At 45.2% G+C, this 18600-nt stretch overlaps 1 protein-coding gene across 2 annotated transcripts in view; it reads left to right on the forward strand.

Annotated features, from left to right (window-relative positions):
• Positions 1–18600, forward strand: part of Tmem123 (transmembrane protein 123) — a 32193-nt gene that overhangs the window by 11147 nt on the left and 2446 nt on the right. For both annotated transcript variants that reach the window (XM_031343039.1, XM_031343038.1), the window contains exons 3-4: positions 17402–17662; positions 17859–18012. In XM_031343039.1, coding sequence (XP_031198899.1) covers positions 17402–17662; positions 17859–18012 — 415 coding nt within the window. The remainder of the gene's footprint in view (positions 1–17401; positions 17663–17858; positions 18013–18600) is intronic.

Genomic DNA, 18600 nt, shown 5'->3' on the forward strand with positions numbered 1-18600 from the left:
ATGGACTTCGCCATGACCGGGATCCCTCTGCGAGTCTCCGGAACGTCTCATGTTTCAGTTGAGAACACGTGTATTAAGCCGACCTAAATGGACTTCGCCATGACCCGGACCCCTCTGCGGACCCCTCTGCGAGTCTCTGGAACGTCTCATGTTTCAGTTTGAGAACACGTGTATTAAGCCGACCTAAATGGACTTCGCCGTGACCGGGACCTCTCTGCGAGTCTCTGGAACGTCTCATGTTTCAGATCAGAAACCTCAGCCAAGTTTTACTTTCCTAAAGAGTGTTCCCTTTTCTCTCTTGACAGTCTTCTACAAGAGCAATAACCATTGTTTGGGGTTTGGTTTCTTTTCCTTTTTTTTTTTTCTTTTTTCTTATAAGGTCTGTCCATTTTTCTTTTTTCTTTTTTTTTAAAGATTTACTTATTTTATGTGTGTGAGTACACTGTAGCTGTACAAATGGCTATCATGTATGTGGCTGTTGGGAATTGAACTCAGGACCTCTGCCACCCCCCGCCCCCACTCCGGGCCGCTCACTCTGGTGTAATTAACTGTAGCTGTCTTCAGATGCACCAGAAGAGGGCGTCAGATCTCATTACGGGTGGTTGTGAGCCACCATGTGGTTGCTGGGATCCGAACTCGGGACCTTCGGAAGAGCAGTCAGTGCTCTTACCCGCTGAGCCATCTCGCCAGCCCAGTCTGTCCATTTTTCATAATTGTGGTCTCTCGTGCTCTACCTTACTGTAGCCTGGTGGAGCTACAGGTGCTCACCACCTCGCCTGGCCTTGACAGCAAACTCTTTAGAGTGTAAGTAGGTGCTGCTTTGCTCTCAATTTCTGCCTGTGTCACGTATTACGATGATCCCCAGTCCATTTGTGTCACAGGATGGTCAGTACCATTCTCCTTTGTCTGCACTACAGTGTCTTTGTCCGACAGTGAGTGGACGGTGAGTTGTTTACATATGGTGGTGATCGTGAAAGTAAGTGGGCATGCAGATAGATACTCATCAGCATGCTGGCTTCCTCTCCTCTGCATTGAGACCCAGGCACTAGTGAGCTGCCCAATGCTGACTGGGAAATGCTGACGTGGTCAACTAATGTTGAAGTTTGATCTCCACAAGACCTGCTAATGTTTGCCTTTGATGTCTGGGAGCTCCCGTGTTGAGTACATGTATTCAGAACCGTTACTTCCTCTTGCTGGACTGAACCTCCCAGCATTGTGTAACGGTCATATTTATTTGGATTGCTTTTGTTTTAACATGTATTTTATCTTTGAGGCCACCCTCTCTTTTAGGTTCCATTTTCATGAGATGTTGTCTTCTATCTTTTTACTTCCAGTTTACATGTGCCCAAACAGTTGAACTTAGTTTACTATAAAGACCATATAGGAAACCCCAAGTTTAGTCATTGTCTTTTAATTGGAGGATTTAATGCATTCACGTACAAGGTTACTATTGCTAGGTAGGATCTGAGTCTAGCTATTTTACAACCGGTTTTCTAGTTTTGGTGTTATCTCCTCTGTGTCTATCCTTGTGGCTAAGTGACTCGTAGTATGCTTTGGTTCCTCATTTACTACTTTTAGTTTTAACTGCTGGTTTTGATTTGTGTTTCTTTTTTCTTTCATGAAGCTTAGAAGAAATAAGCCTTGATTATAATTAGCTGTTTCTAGATGAATCCACTGATTTCCTTAGCACTTAGGGACAGGAATAGATAGCTGTTCTCCCGTGTGCCACTGGGAGACTGCCACCAACGATCTCACTCAGCTGCCGGCTTGCTGGGAAGAACATTCTTTTAAACATGCCACAAGCTCTCTTTATCATCCTTTCCTAGTTTAAGAAAAGAAAGGCTTTCAGTGTTACATAGCAACAAAAACACAGCACAATGGGGTGATTGTAGACGCCCCCTCCATAGTATAGAGTCTAGGTGGTTCTTGTAATTCCTTAACAGAGTAGAAACTTAAGGTTGTAGGGTATTTAGCACCATTGGAGAGGAAGCACCTTGTATTTAGCACCTTCGTGTAGAGGATGGAGGCCCAGACTTCTATACCCAGCACTGCAAATGAAATAAAACAGGTAGATACATAGATGAATAACTAAATAAAACAATTATGTATATCATAATGAACTCTTCAGTGTGGAGTAGTTCCAGTGGAGAAATTGATTCTAGATTCGTTTCTGTTGGAGTTTGGGTTAGATCGATTTCTTGTGAGAGTTCTTGTTCTATTTGGGCTCCCTTGTGTTCATCTTCCCCAATCCTAGGATTACAGACCTTTGCCTCCAGCCCCTCACTGATCCTGGGAAGGACCAGCTTTTCAGGACAGGAGGCCTTTGATGTTAGGGGTTGTCTTAGTTGGAGTTTTATTACTTTGAAGTCAGCACAACCTCTGCAATTCTTATAAAAAAATATTGAATCGGAGCTAGCTTACAGTTCAGAGGTTTAGTTCATTATCATCATGGTGGGGAGCATGGTGGCATGTAGGCAGATGCAGTGCTACATTTGGATCCGCAGGCAACAGGAAGAGACAGTGAGCTGGCTTGAGCTTCTGAAAGCTCAAACCCCAGTGGCATACTTCCTCCAAGGCTACACCTACTCCGCTAAGTCCGCATCTCCTAATAGTGCCGCTACCTATGGGCTGTGGAGGCTGCTTTCATTCAGACCGCCGCATTCCACTCCCTGGCTCCCATAGACTTATAACCATATTATAATGCAGAAATGTATTCAATCCAACTTCAAAAGTTTCCGTTATCTGTCAGCCTCAACCCCGTTTAGAAGTCCAAAGTCTCTTTGAAGACTCATGGCAGTGACTTAACTGTAACCCCTATAAAATCAAAATCAAGAAGCAGATCAGATACTCCAGCATACAGTGGCACAGAATATACATTGCCATTCCAAAAGGGAGGAAAGGGAGCTTTAGTGAGGAAACACTGACCAGTGCAAGACTGAAAACCAGCTGGGCAAACTCCAAACTTTCTCACCATGTCTGACCTCAAAGCACTCTTCAGATCTCCAATTCCTTTTAACTTTGTGGACTGCAACTCACTTCTCTTGGGTTGTTTCTGCTCCTTACTAGCAGCTTTTCTCAGCAGGTTTCCACAGATCTGGCACTTCAAGCATCTTGAGATCCCTTAAGGCAATCCAGGCTTCACCTTTACAGCGTCACACAAAACTCACATCAGGATTGTGAGTAACACTTTCTTTTATCCAGACTCTAAAGCCAGAACTGTGTGGCCAAAGCTAAGTTCTGCTGATGATGAAAGTGGAGCATGGACCCCTCTTTCAAATAGACCTTCTTCTGCTCTCTGTTTTCAATGATTTCCTTCACTGCCTAAGCTTGGCTGGCCTGGAACTTGCTCTGTTGACCAGGCTGGCCTTGAACTCTGAACTCTACCTCCTGACTCCCCAGTGCTGGGATTAAAGGTGTGCGCCACCATGCCCAATCCCAATCCTAAACTTCCCTTTGACTCCTTTTCACAGATTGGAAGGTTATCTGGGTGGGGTCTTGTCCTGAGGCCACGGCTCCCTTTATTCCCTTTAAGATCAGCTTTTCTTTAAGCTTTTTATCTATGTTTTGTATATTTCCTTGCTGAGCTTACTCCTTTTCATTATAGATATGCATAAGACTGGCCACTAATAACTATGCCACATAGGCTGTTTTGAGATCACTTCTACTAAAGCTGTTAATCCATGTTTTTAATTTAGCCCCAGGCAGATTTTTTGGAGAAGTCCAGACAGCAGCCACATTCTTCACCAAATATAACAAAAATAGTCTGTGGTTCACATACTAAAATTCCTTTCTGAAACCTCTTGAGCCAGGTCCCCACATTTCAAATCACCCCAGCACCACAGTCTTTCATGCTTCTATTAGAATGGCGCGTTGAGGCCCACTTAAAAGCATCCAAAAATTCACATTCCAACAAGAAGCATGGTCTGCCCTGTTCCAGCAACACAGCAGTCCCTGGTACCAACTTCAGTCTTAGTGTTCTAATGCTGTGAAGAGACACCATGACCACAGCAACTCTTAAAAACATTTCCCTGGACTAGCATAGAGTTCAGAGGTCCATTGTTGTCATGTTGGGAAACATAGTGGCAGAGCCAGACATGCTGCTGGGAGAGGTAGTTAAGAGTTCTACGTCTGGATCTGCAGGCAGCAGGAAGAGACTGTGAAGCCTCTGGGTCTGGCTTGAGCTTCTGAAACCTCAGAGCCCAGCCCCCCCCCCAATCCCCCCAGTGACTTACTTCCTTCAACAAAGTCACATTTCTTAATAGTGCCACTCCCTATGGGCCTGTGGGTGTTGGTTTTTTTAACAAAGTCTCAGTGGTTCTATTTTACCAATGAAGACTCAAGAGGCAGATGTTGGGGCGAAAGCCTGTAGCTCAGAGAGGCAGAGAAAGCACCCAGCTGACCTTCCTCCTCAGGTCTTGTTCCAGAAGCAATGCCCTCTCTCCTGCTGTCTCAAAAAACCTCCTCCAAACTGAATGTCCCTCCCTTCTACTTCCTGTGTGTGTTGTTCCATCATCCGGATTCCCTACTCTATGGTTTTTAATAATAGTATGTTCACTTCCTGTCAACTGGTTGCTTGCTCTGCCTCATGACTGTTGACTTTATTTAATCCTTTTACAGTATTCAAGCAGAAAACTCTTGGATTAAAGGTGTGTGCTAAGGCTGAGCCACACCACAACTAGAAACAGATTTTTTTTTTTCCAGTAAATAACACAATCTTAGGTTTCACAGTATGATCAAATACCCTGTAGCATAAGGGGCCATTTTTATTCAAACCATCACAGAGGGTCAGGGATCTAGCCCAGGTGTTCTGCCCCTGAGCTCTGTCCCCATAGATCTTGTTTTTAAAATCTTATTATTTATGCTTTGGAAGTCTGTTAGTTAGCCTGAGGCAAGAAGAGACCCGGGCTCAGCCAATGACTATGGACCTGAAAGCTTTGCTGGGCTCTGACACTCGATAGTTGAAGTTGCTCCTAGAGTGTTGTACCAGTTCCTTTCAGTTACTGTGATGCAGTGTCTCAGCAAATGCAGCTAAGGTAGAAGGGTTATTTCTGGCTTGAAATTTAGGGGGGTGCAGAGCTGCAGGAGTGGGAAGCTGCCCCAGCAGTCAGGGAACAGGCAGGTCCTATTCCATCTGCACACAGAAAGTAGAGGGGACAAGAAATGGGACAGAGCCTGGCCTAGAGACACACTTCCTTCATCGAGGCTCTGGGTCCGGAAGTGCTACCAGCTGGGGACCAAGTGTTCCAGAACAAAAGCCTGTGGGGGACATTTCTCATTCAGGTCACTACAAGGGTAGGTGGTGGAAACTGCCTGTGCCTCTGAGTAGTGAGGGAGAGTAAACAAGGAGTAGGTTCTGACCACAGGGAGGCAGAGTGCATGACTGACTGTAAGGTGCAGTGTTTGGGATTAATAAATTCCCTTGGATCCTGCAGCTCCTAGACATTTACTGTCTGTCCTGGCTTTGCCTCCATGTCTCCCACACATGGTGAAGCCAGGCCTTACATGGCTAAACAAGACCTCCCCCAGGGAGTGGCACTTTACTGTGCAGTTAGGAGGGAAGTCACTGCACAGCCTTAGGGTCTGCGCCTCAGTTTCCTTCTAGTACTGCTTCTTGGGGTTGCAAGGAATAGAATTAGTACAGGCAAAAATGCTTGGAGCAGCCGCTGACACGTGCAGGTGCTTTGTACCTCTTAGCGTCCTCGTTAGGACGGAGTCCAGCGTGCAGGAGTGGAGAAGTCAAGGTTGGAGTTAGGGCTCCACGGTCACTTAGACTCTTAAAGCTACAAATCGCCAGCTGCCTTACTCATGTTTGCTGACAGTTCTGCTGTCGGTCTGAATATTCTCTTGTCGACAGCACTCACCAGAGGTTTGTTTTGTATCCCAAATGACATAGGCAACTTGCCAGGTCCCTAATGGCGCAGAGACTTAATTGGACATAGATAGAACCTGCTAGGATGCCTCAGCTGAGGTGGGAGGTAGGAAGAACGAAAGCTGTAATAACGGACATAACGTGGCAATAAAGATATAGGTTATCATCAGATGGGGAGGAAAACCTACTGGGAGGGCGTGACCTTGCAGCTGGAGTTAAGAGTGCTTGTTTTCACCAAGGCCCCAGGGTAGATTTCAGCACCTGCATGGTGGCTCACAACCACTCGTCCAACACCCCCCCCCCTACACTTCTGTGGGCACCAAGCATGCACATGGTGCACTTACATACAGGCAAACAAAACATATTGATTGCACTCTAATCACAGCACTCAGGGAGGTAGAAGCAGGTGGACCTCTGTGAGTTTGAGGCCAGCCTGGTCTACAGAGCAAGTTCCAGTACAGCCAGAGAAACCCAGGCTCAAAAACAAGACAAAAGATACAAACCATGTATTCATATAAAATACATCTTGAGATTCTTTGAAGAAAATCTTAGAGGAAATGGTCCTTGAAGAGGCCTGACAGGAGGTGTGGCAGGGTTGAGGGAAGCTGCACAAGTCTTTTGAAGATAAAAGCTCCGGTGAGGGAAACAAGCCTGGCTATGCTCCCCAGAGCCAAGCGGATCTTCCTTGTGTGTTCCCTGCGCAGTACGAGTGGTAGAGCCCGCACTGGATGGTGCGGCCAGGCTTGGCATAAATGGTCTTGCATCCAACGCAGTAACCATGGGGGTTACTTTAGATGGAAGGAAAAGATACACAGAAAATGTGCCAGGACCGAGCTCAGTCTGCTTCTAACACTCCTGGCCCTTGGAGGCTTCCGTGTGGCTGACTGATGGATAAGGACATACAAACCAGGACTTCATTTCCTCTTGTAGAGTTTTACAAAGATGGATGTTCTGCCTTCTAGGTGTTCCTCAACACTGATGATGAACATGTCCTTTGTCTTATAATATTGTGTTTCTGAGCAAGCTGCCTGGTGTTAGGTAGGATGTCCAGGTGAACCTCATCTGACTGGTATCAAACTTCACTTTGCCCCTTTACAAAGTCTGGAAACCAGTAGTGTCTCTAAAAATCAAATTTGAACTCTCAGGAAAGGAATCCAGACTCTTCTGTGCCCCGTTCCACATTCATTTCCAGTCCTTAGGATGACAGTAAAACCCCTACCCAGGGTCATAGTGGAGCTCTGCACGCACAGTGCTTCCTAACGTGGCCTGCCCTGAGACATACCCTCAGAGTCACAGGCATCTGGAGGGGTCTCCACTCCCATTGTCCCCTCAGAGTCACAGGCCTCTGGAGGGGTCTCCGCTCCCATTGTCTAGTAGCTTCAAATAGCTTAGGTTAGCTGTGTGTTAGTCATCTGTCTGTCTTTTGTACCAAGATTATGCCTGCTCTAATTGCCTACTCCACCCTCACTTTGCCTCTTATAATCAGCACTCAGCCAAGAAACCACATAATAGAGCTTGCTCACAACGTGTCTAAAGTTAAAATTATTTCATACTTTTCTTTTACAAGAGTAGAGATTCAGTTATTTTAGGATACATAAGCCCAACAGAGACCTGACTGGAGTGGAATGAAAAAAGGACAGAGAAAGCTGGGGTCAGGTGTTCTGGGTGCTCAGTGGAGACACTGCAGCCCTGAGGGCTCTGTGTGTTTATTATCTAGAGTTATTGAATAGAGAGATGGGTCACTGCATACCACCAGACAATCCCGGTAGCTTTAGTGTCTGTAGGGGAACACTCTTCAGGTTGTAAATATGGGGGAGAGAGGGAAGCTCTGGTGGACATTTTCTGCACACACTGTCAACACTTAGGTCCAAGAAAGGTTTTACCATCCCTCTGACTCTGAGGCTATGAGATCTTAGACTTGGCTGAGCCATTCAGACGGGGTTCCCCTGCTCCCTGCAGAGTGTGTCTTGTTTAAAATCTCTCTAGGCCTTTGGACAAGTGTGGACATTAGTAATGTATGCATTTAGTTTCTGAAGTGATGCTTTAGCATCTAAAGTAAAAACTAGAAAGGATCTTGGGCTCCTCCCATTCCTTTCAGTAACTCCTAGATAAAGCCAGTGTTCACTGGAGTGAATAACAGAGAGACATGCCATGTTATTGGCTTTGTCTCTTGTATAACTGCAGGTTCAGAGCTCTGAGCTTGGTTGTGTAAAACTATCCCATTATGTGGCATCTACATATATCAGGAATTAATAACTCCAGTAGGGCCAGTTCAATGTTGGCAGTGATTATGTAGGTGTGACCAAGTAGGAGTCTCCTCTTGGGTGGCTAATGTGGCCAGCTTATAAGGGAAAGGTCTCAGTTCTTCCCCACAAGACTGTCTGTAGGCCTCAAGTAGTCAGTATCCCCAACAACCTGCTCCTGAAGAGAGAGAGCTGTGAGAGCTAGCCTCAGAGGCATCGCCTGCACCAGATTCTCTTTCTTAGAAGACAGTCTCCAGACAAGGGATGTTTAAAACAACAACAACCACCCCTCACCGTTTGGAAGGAAGCATAGCAAAGCATTTGTGGACATGCTGTGGGGATAGGGTATAACACAGACTGTGCATGTGTGAAGTTCAGAGAACAAACTGCAGGGTTCACTTCTCTCCTTGTACCTCCTTGTGAGTCTCAGAGATTAAACCCAGGTCATCAAACTTGACAGCAAGCACCTATGCCCACTGAGCTGAATTGCTGGCTCTGTGGACATAATTTGAAATGTTTCCCATTTTGTACTATTTCATTATATATAGTTGGTATAAATCCAGATAGTTTCCTTAGCCAAACCCCATAGCACATACTATATTCTCCTAAGTAGTTCTGTGGTGATCTTACATATACATCATTAGCAGCTTGAGCTAGAATTGACTAGACTCCTAGATGTGGGATTTTGGAGTCAGTAGTTGTTAGATTCTAAGATTCTAAGGACCATGAGGAATAGATTAAAAAAAAAAACTGATTATGTAACAAACCTATGTAACAGTACAGCTCTTAGAAGAAAAAAAAGTTTAAATACTTTAAGAAACCAGTTGTGTTTAGTGCAAAGAGCAGATGTCAGAAAGCATATTGTCATGGAGTAGTTACATAAAATTTAAGCTACGGAGAGTAGCATTATATGTCAGAAACATTATCAAGTCAAGTAGTGTAATGAAGCCCTCAGTTTAGGACAGTGGCTTCCAAGACAGAAGCAGTTGGGAGGGTATGCTCGCACTTGGGGGGTTGGAGGGTATTGGCAGTGGTCTTAGTTAGGGTTGATATTTCTGTGATAAAACACCGTGAACAAAGTAACTTGGGGAAGAAAGGATTTATTTGGCTTATTCTTCAGTTCATCATTGGCAGTCAGGACAGAAACTCAAACAGGACAGAACCTAGAAGCAGGAGCTGATGCAGGGGCCCGAGAGGGGTGCTGCTTACTGGCTTGCTCCTCCTGGCTTGCTCAGCCTGCTTTTTTATAAAAACCCAGAACTACCAGCCCAGGGATGGTACCACCTACAATGGGCTGGGTTCTCCCCCATCAGCCACTAATTAAGAAAATGCTCTACAAGCTTACCAACAGCCTGATCTTATGGAGGTGTTTTCTCAGTTGAGGTTCCCTCCTCACAGATGACCTAAAACTAACACAGAGACTGAGGAGAACACAGATGTTTCTGTTGCTGGCACCTTTTTGTATTCGTCAATATTGGTAGATGGGAAGGGGCTGTGAGTAGAGCCAGCTGGCAGCTTCAACCTCTACCAGGAAAACAACAGAAATCAAAGTTGTGAGACATTATGATTTTAAACCCGAGTTTTTCTGCTTCAGATATTTGTGATTAAGTATGCACACGTATTAGTTCATGCTGCCTGTGGTGTCTTGAACATTGTCAGTGGGAAGTCAGTGTCTGGGTGAGCACTTGGCATGACAAGGTGGCATCGCTGGTCTTTTGCTGCTGAACTGGAGCAGGCTGTGCACCTGCAGCACAGGCACCAGGCTTGGAGGAACCATGAGGCTTCCCTCAGTTCTCTCGCCTGTGAATCCTCTGAGGCTATGACAAGAATCACACAGTGAAAACATGAACACCTGGCATGGCATCTGGCTCACAGAAGCTGCTGCTGTCTCAAATTCCTAGAGAACAGTAAGCATGTGTGTATTCATCGTTGCAGGGTTTCATTTTTTATTTGTCTTTCAAGGAAAGTGTTGGACATTAAGTATTACATTTTCTAGTGCCAGAGCCAGGCCAGATGGCCTATGCAGTAGCCTGAGGCTAACCTTTACAGGGTATAGTGACCTGAAACACACTATACCCTGTAAAGGGTAGTCTCAGACTGTTGGCAGTCCTCCTGTGTGAAGGCTGGGTTACAGGCATAAGCCATCCAGCCTGGCTGGACATAGAGACCTTACCCGTAATAGCAGTATTCAGGAGACTGAAGCAAGAGGATTCTGAGTTCAAGGTCAGTCTGAGCTACACTGCAAGTTCCAAGCCAGCCTTAGCTAAGTAACAAGACACTGCCTAAAAAAACAAAAACTGGTACCTTTCCACAGTGAACTGAAACCACCTGCCGCTTTGCTTCAGTGCAGTTGTTGCCTCAGGGGCTTCGTTGCTGACATTTGAGCAGACACTGTTCTGCTTCTCTTTGTTGTGGCGCTTGCTTTAAGCTTGTGGATGACCACATTCTTTTGTGGCAGCTGCAGGGTTGCGCATGCCTATTCTGTGTTTAGGCCCTATGTCCTTTGTAACTGAATGACAGGACTATCTGCATAGCCTATGAAATTGCTAGTACAGCTTTAATAGTGTTATCTCAGGCATAATTAGTCCTGCAAAGACAGACTGGGGTATGAGGAAGGTTGCTGTCAAAGCAGTTTAGCTCCCTGATGGAGATGAGCTGGTGTGTCTCTTAGATGTAGATTCAAGGACCATTAACATGTTTGGTGTGCAGCTAGCTGAAACGTGTACGTTTTAAGTCATTCTGAGCATGTTTGTAATGTAATTTTTTTAACCTAAAGTCTCCTCACAATTTTCCAGCCAGGAGCATGATAAAGGTTAGCACTGGGCAGTGATATAACTCCTCACCCTTTCCAGCCGAGACTGCCTGGCTTCGTGGTGCTGCTGCCTCTTATAACATAGCCAGTTGGTGACTCAGCGCAGGGGCTTTTCAATCGAATTGCCTAACTTTACATCCTGACTTCTACATATGTGACTCTGGACAAGTTCCCCTCTGTACGCCTTTATCTTGTCTATAAGTGGGAGTAACAGCATCTGCCTCAGAGACCTATGAAAACTACAACCGTTCATAAAACATATAGAACAGTCTCGGGCACAGTGTTCACTCGGGCACACGGTCCTGTAACAGAGGGCATGGGGCCAGCTTTGCCAGCTCTTCCCGAGTCACGGTTTAGTTATGGTAGCTCCATGTGCCTCTACAGCAGGGATAGAAAATGCTGATGGTGAGACACCTTCCCTGGGGTCAAATGGAGCTCCAGGACATACAGGCACATTCAGGCTGCTCCAAGTACCACTCTACAGGCCCCAGAGCAGCCTGGCCAGGGTGGGCCTTGGGTCCCATTTGTACCAGTTTCTACATAAGAATCTTTTTCTATAGCCTTGTAGTATGTTTTCTAATTTTCTACAGGTAGAAATTGCATTCAGCTTGTAAGATGGAAAGTAAAAATTGCCCAAAATGTACTTCCACATTAGAATACCAACACTTGAAAAGGGGAGAAATCATCTCCTTCCTGCTTGATCTAGAAAAGCCATGGGAGAAAATTTTTTAGTTATGGGATGTGTGTGTGTGTGTGTGTGTGTGTGTGTGTGTGTGTGTGTACCATCATAATGGCTCCAAGAAACATTAAATTCTAAGGTAATAGTAATAAAAGGTAACAATAATAAAAATACAATTAAGAACTATAAATGTATTCGATTGAAAGGGAGCTAGAGTTGCTTTGGAAGGAGAGAAAGGCTGCTCTCACCTCTAACCTGGCTTGTAACTGCATTGTTCCCTGTCTCCACCATGAAACTCTTACAGTAAGGCCTTCTGTGTCAGTAGGCATCAAGCATTGTGTTTTGTGTGGAGGTAGCACCTAAGCGCAGATATAGAAAGATGGGACCAAGGCCTGATCTGCTGTGTAACTGGTGTGTTAACACAATAGATGGTTCTGTGGTGCTGGTGCGCACTTCCAGTACAGCAGAGGCAGAGGCAGGGACAGAGGCAGAGGCAGGCAGATCTCAGAGTTCCAGGCCAAGCCTGGTCTACCTAGTGATTTCTAGGACAGCCAAAGCTATACAGAGAAACCTTGTCTCAAAAAATTTAAGGGGGCCGAGTGGTGGTGGTGCATGCCTTTAATCCCAGCACTTGGGAGGCAGAGGCAGACAAATTTCTGAGTTCGAGGCCAGCCTGGTCTACAGAGTGATTTCCAGGACAGCCAGGGCTACACAGAGAAACCCTGTCTTGAAAAACCAAAACAACAACAACAAAAAAAAATTTAAGGGGGTATTGGAGTTGCTGAGAGAGAGGCTTGGAGGGTCTTGAGCAGGGATGCAATACTAGTGACCTCGGTTCCCTCTCACTGTCTTGGGCTGTCTGGAGCTAGCTAAGTTCTTGTAAGTCTAGGATGCGGTTATAGAATGCAATGAGCTGTAGCTGAGTGAGTCTTCTAAGCAGCCTCCCCGGGATCCCTGAGCATCCGGTCTCAGGCCATCTACCCTGCACTTTGCACCCTGCTGTGCAGAGAACACCTCTCCTGCAGAATTTCTCAGCAGACTGGACAGAAAGCCATCTTTGTCCTGCGGTCTTTAGATGATTGCTTTGATTGAAATAAGATTATTAAGGTATTTGATTTTTAGGAAATAGATGTCCCCTTGCACTGATGTGATTCTTAAAAGGCCCAGTTTTCACCATGACCTCACTTTTGGTACAGATTTTTCTAGGTTGTTTTTTTTGTTTGTTTGTTTTTTTCTGGTTTTTCGAGACAAGGTTTCTCTCTCTGTATAGCCCTGGCTGTCCTGAAACTCACTCTGTAGACCAGGCTGGCCTCAAACTCAGAAATCCACCTGCCTCTGCCTCCCAAGTGCTGGGATTAAAGGTGTGTGCCACCAACACCTGGCAAGACTGATTTTTTTTAAAAAAAAAATCTAGATTTTCAGTTCTGTCTTCTGTCAAGTAATTTGAATTTAGGATTTTTAGAATGTGCCTGAGGGCTTGCAGCAAGAAAAGGCCTTTTCGGTTTTAAGCAGTAAGTACCTCTGAGTCTGTTTATCCAGCCAGCAAACAGACTAACAGCCAGCTTACCTGTTTACAGGGTAAGGTTTAGGCTGTCACTCTGAAAAGTGGTTCTCGGGTTCTCAGGATTTCTTCCTTTCCTCCTTCCCTCCTTCTCTCTCTCTCTCTCTCTCTCTCTCTCTCAATTCCAAGAACTCACCATTTTAATTTTATTTAAGTATTCAAGCCACAAACTGTTCTTAGACTCAGCCTCCTGAAACAAGCACTCGGGCGTCAGAACACTCTGGTTGTGTTGGAAATAGTTGTATGTTTTTAGCAACTGTAATGGAGGGAAGGCTACAACTTCATATTGAAGAATTGAGTTTTTAAATCGAATGAGAATTTAAGTGGGCATTTGATACCCTTCAGTCTTTTGGGACTTGGTTACAGGACTGGGGGAGATTATTCCTTCACAGTAGCCTCCCTGCGTTGAGGTAGCTGTAGCCATCCAAGTACCCAGCTTGGCTAGGGAGACAGCTTAAGGAAGAACATCACTGGCTCTGTTAGACAACAGTAGCTGTCTGCTTCTTCCTAAACTGAAACTTGTCATAAACTGCCACTGAGGTGGCTGCTAACAGCCACCATGGGAAGTAGGAAATGGGTCAGCACCCCCTTGCTTAAAGAGGGACCTTTCCAGTGCAGCGGTCACAGGGGTAAGCTAACAGTAGTACCTCAGCTCATACCCCCTGTGCTATAGCACTTTACAGGCACTGGCTCTCAAGGACTTTAAGTGACTTTTAAGCTCTGCTCCTGTGGCATAACTAATTGGGCTAGAGGAGTGAAGTCTGATCAGACTGCTGGAAGCCCCAAGCACGAGCATGTGTGTGTGTATCCGGCCCTTTTTGCATTGCATCTCCTGTAGGTATATGACGCTGTTATTGAAAAAGAAGAAAAAAACTTCAGTAAAGGAAACATAAATTTTGCTGATACATAATTTAAAACAAAAAACAAATCACCACCAACAAAAAAAAAAAAAAAAACCATACCTGAGTCAGCCTCCCTTTGGACTTGACTTCAGTCCTTGGCCCTGTCTCAGAGCAGAAAGCTGTCTGGTTCTTCAGAGAGTTACCTTTGGGCCTTCATATCTCCATGAGAAGTAACATTGTTACTTTCTCTCCATGGGCCAAGGGTGGAAGAGAACACCTGCCTTTTCAAATTCAGTTTAGGCCGGGCGGTGGTGGCGCACGCCTTTAATCCCAACACTTGAGAGGCAGAAGCAGGTGGATTTCTGAGTTCGAGGCCAGCCTGGTCTACAGAGTGAGTTCCAGGACAGCCAGGGCTACACGGAGAAACCCTGTCTCGAAAACAAAACAAAACAAAAACAACCTCAGCTTAGAGCCGTAGCTCTCACCCTGTAGGTTGTAAACCCTTTGGGGTTGAGTGACCCTTTGATAGAGATTGTATATCAGATATTCTGCGTATCATATTTACGATTCATAACAGTAGCAAAATTAGTTACAAAGTAGCAATGGAAATAATTTTCTGGTTGGTGGCCACCATAGCCTGAAGGACTATATTAAGGGTTGCAGCATTAGGAAGCTTGAGAATCACTGCCTTAAAGACTAGAGGAGAATGAAGAGCTCAGCTGAGTGGATGAAGGCTGGTGGCTGGTTGGCCTGTTCTAGTGATATCTGTGCAGGTGACAACTTTTGTTTTAGGTACTCATCAGTCTCTGAACAGTGAAAAGAGGGGGAACACCAGGCTTAATATGACTGTCGTTCATATATTACATTTATTGTTTATATTTTATTCCATTTATTTTCTGGGAGTATATGAGTCTGCATGTGTGTGTGAGATAGCACATGATAGAGGTTGGGAACAGCTTATGAGAATCCTCTCCTTTTACAGTGAGGGTCCCAGGGACCGGACTCAGCTCCTCAGGCTTGACAGCTCGTACTTTCACCCCTGTATTAGTCAGGGTTTCTATTCCTGCACAAACATCATGACCAAGAAGCAAGTTAGGGAGGAAAGGGTTTATTTAGCTTACTTCCACATGGCTGTTCATCACCAGAGGAAGTCAGGACTGGAACTCAAGCAGGTCAGGAAGCAGGAGCTGACACAGAGGCCATGGAGAGATGTTCCTTACTGGCTTGCTTCCCCTGGCTTGCTCAACCTGCTCTCTTATAGAACCCAAGACTTCCAGCCCAGGGATGGCACCACCCACAAGGGGCCCTACCCCCTTGATCACTAATTGAGAAAATGCCCCACAGCTGGATCTCATGGAGGCACTTCTCCAACTGAAACTCCCTTCTCTGTGATAACTCCAGCCTGTGTCAAGTTGGCACACAAAACCAGCCAGTACAACCCCTGAGCCACCTCCCCACCCATTACCGGAATTTTGTTGTTTGAAGCAGGATCTTGCATTTTAACTCTGGCTAGCCCCAAATGTGTGATCCCTGGCTTCAGCCTCCTAAGTGCTGCCTTTCCAGTTGTGTGCCACATTGCCCAGGTTAATAGTAATTCACAGAAGGAAACAACTGACGTTTAATTATACTTCCGAATAAATGAGTTAAGTGACCAGCGTCCTTACATTCAGTGCTCATGTCATGCTCTTAACAGCAATTTTCCCTTTGGAGTGCTTTACCAATGCATTTCCAGCCAGTTGTTTTTCTGGCACGTTTGATTTCCTGTTCTGTTTTATTGGTGTCACTTTATGGAGTCTGAAGGCTGTCTTAGTGTGCAGTTGAATGGAAGACAGTATTGTATCCTGCAGAGGCCGCTCTGGTGGGCAACAGGACAGGAAGACTGATCTTCGCTGTGGTTTCTTCACAATAGAATTCATACAGCCGTTCTAGAGTGTGACTAGATGTTATATAGTATTTAAGATTGAGTAATAAAAGGCTGTTCAAGTATGGCACCTAGTAGGATAATGATAAATGTTCTTTTGAGCCTAAAAAAAATAGCCAATACCGAGTGGGAGGACTGACTACAGAGGCTAGGTTAAAGGCAGACAGATGCATCTGAAATGTTAGCATTAAGAGCTGAGGTGAAGAAGCAATGCCCTGAAAACCGGTCTAGATAGCTGAGCGTGAAAGACAGTTGTAGATGGTGACATTCGGAGTCATCATTTGGAGAAAGAAGGGCCGTGGTGCTGATGGGGCAAGAAGTCTGTGTGATTAATTTTTTGCATCTTACTATTTATAAGGATAAAAATGGTCAACAAGGGAAACCAATAAGCTTTTCTGTTTCTGAGTGGTAGAAAGCCAACACAGAAATCAACCACACGATCTTAGAGAGTCAGAGGCACAGTCCAAGTCCCCACCCCACGCGTGTGCTGTAAGCAGCTGCAGAACTTCAAAGTGGACACCGTTTGGACCATGAATTTACAAGGATTTGTTTTGGTCATGTGGAATGTTCTATACTCCGAGGGCAATGCCTACCAAGTAAGACATGAAGAAAACACATTTCTGTAGTTGGGAGTTTTATTTAAGGACTGACTTCTCTCCCCATTTTTCATGCACATAGTATTTCATACCAAAAAATATGCACTGGGCATGAGCTGAGGCTTCAGCACTATAAAGCAGCTCTGCCAGATTGGCTGTAGATGCGAGGCTTTCAGAAGTACGCCACCCATCTGTGGACAGCTATCGCCATCACGAAATGAGCACTTACCTGTGCCGGTTAGCCCACAGCCACCGCAAGAAGCCTTTTCACCTAGGGATGGTTCCACCTGCTCCTGTCCTGTGCCATGGGAATCTGCACCCACTGGCTGTCCTCAAAGTTCTTGAGAGAGTGTGGCACAGAACCTGAAACCTTGTTCACACTCAGTTTATTCCTCTAGACATGAAATAATTTGCTGCAGGTTATGGTAGCCTGTGTTCTCAGCATTCAGGCAGGCTGCAATGGGATTGCCACAAGTCTGAGGCCAGCCTGGGGTACATAGCAAGGCCCTGACTCAAAAAAGAAAACAAAAACTTATCTTTTAAAAACCTAAAATGGCCGGGCGGTGGTGGTGCACGCCTTTAATCCCAGCACTTGGGAGGTAAAGGCAGGAGGATTTCTGAGTTCGAGGCCAGCCTGGTCTACACAGAGAAACCCTGTCTTGAAAAACCAAAAAAAAAAAAGATTTAAGATTCTAAAAACCTAAAATGTGAAAGGAAGCAAGGTGCAGTTTCATAATCAGAGAGGATTCAGTCTTACACGATTATCTCTTTATATCCTCACTAAGCTTCCTAGCTCTAGGGCTTACCCATTCTGTGTGGCTTTGTGTGGGGTCTTTTACCATAGATCCTAACAATTCTTATTCTTGGCATTTTTTCAGAGAATACCACCATGCATGTACTTTCCAACCAGACCAGTGAAATAAAGAGCACTGTGAAGCCTTCCGTACTGCCCAAAACTACCACAGTTAGCACTGGGAAACCTGCAACTATTGTTACAATATCAACCCCGGGAGTCTCACCGCATGTGACTCCTACTGCCTCAAAGTCTACACCCAAAGCAAGTGCTTCCCCAAACTCTACCCAGACGTCAGCACCCAAGACAACCACAGCCCACAGTAGTTTATTGACATCTGTAACGGGTACGTATTAAAGTCACTTTCTTTTTTCCTATGCTGTGAATTAGTTGTTAAATGCCACATGAGAGCCAGCATTCCACTCTACAAAAATATAAACCTTATGTGCCTAAATCTTCCCTCATCCACTAGTGTTCTTACCTAGAGATTCCGACTTCAGAAGGTTTGAAATACAGCCCTGAGGCCTCTTTTCCCTTCTTAGTTTCAGCAACTACTCATCCCACCAAAGGCAAAGGATCAAAGTTCGACACTGGCAGCTTTGTTGGAGGCATAGTGTTAACACTGGGAGTGTTATCTGTTCTCTACATCGGGTGCAAAATGTATTATTCAAGAAGAGGCATTCGGTACCGAAGCATGTAAGTTTGTCTGCATACTCACTTATCATGACCAATACCAGAGTCAGGCCAGTGTTCACCTCCAGGATGGACGTAGGTTGTGCTGTGTGCAGGCTTGTGACTGTTTACAAATGGATACATACTGATGAGCACGTTTGTACTTTACCTGGGATCAAAGCCTGTTTTCCCAGAGTTTAGCAAGCTCCTTTTGCTGGCTTTTACCACTCTCATAAGAACTGATAGACCTGGTCTCATCAGGGCAGCATCAGTGTAGAACTTGTACCCTGGATATGTCATCAGAACCAAAGAGTATTTTTGGTAAAAACATGTTTTGTTTTGATTTGATTTGATTTGATTTTTAATGACAAAAGACACAGACACAAAAGAAATTCCTCTGGCTGCTTGACTTTCCCTTACTGTAAGTACACACTTTTATAAGCCAGGTGTGGTGGGCCATGACTGTACTCCTAGCTCTTTACAGTGGTCTAACTTCCTAATTTTAACCTTTATGGGCTAATTTTCCCCTCACGTGTACACGGCCTGTGCCCTGTGAAAGTCAGAACAGAGATTTGACTGTGAACCTCTTTGGCAGTCTTAACACTACAGTAT

This window comes from Mastomys coucha, unplaced genomic scaffold, assembly GCF_008632895.1.
Source record: "Mastomys coucha isolate ucsf_1 unplaced genomic scaffold, UCSF_Mcou_1 pScaffold23, whole genome shotgun sequence".
Taxonomy (NCBI): Eukaryota; Metazoa; Chordata; class Mammalia; order Rodentia; family Muridae; genus Mastomys; species Mastomys coucha.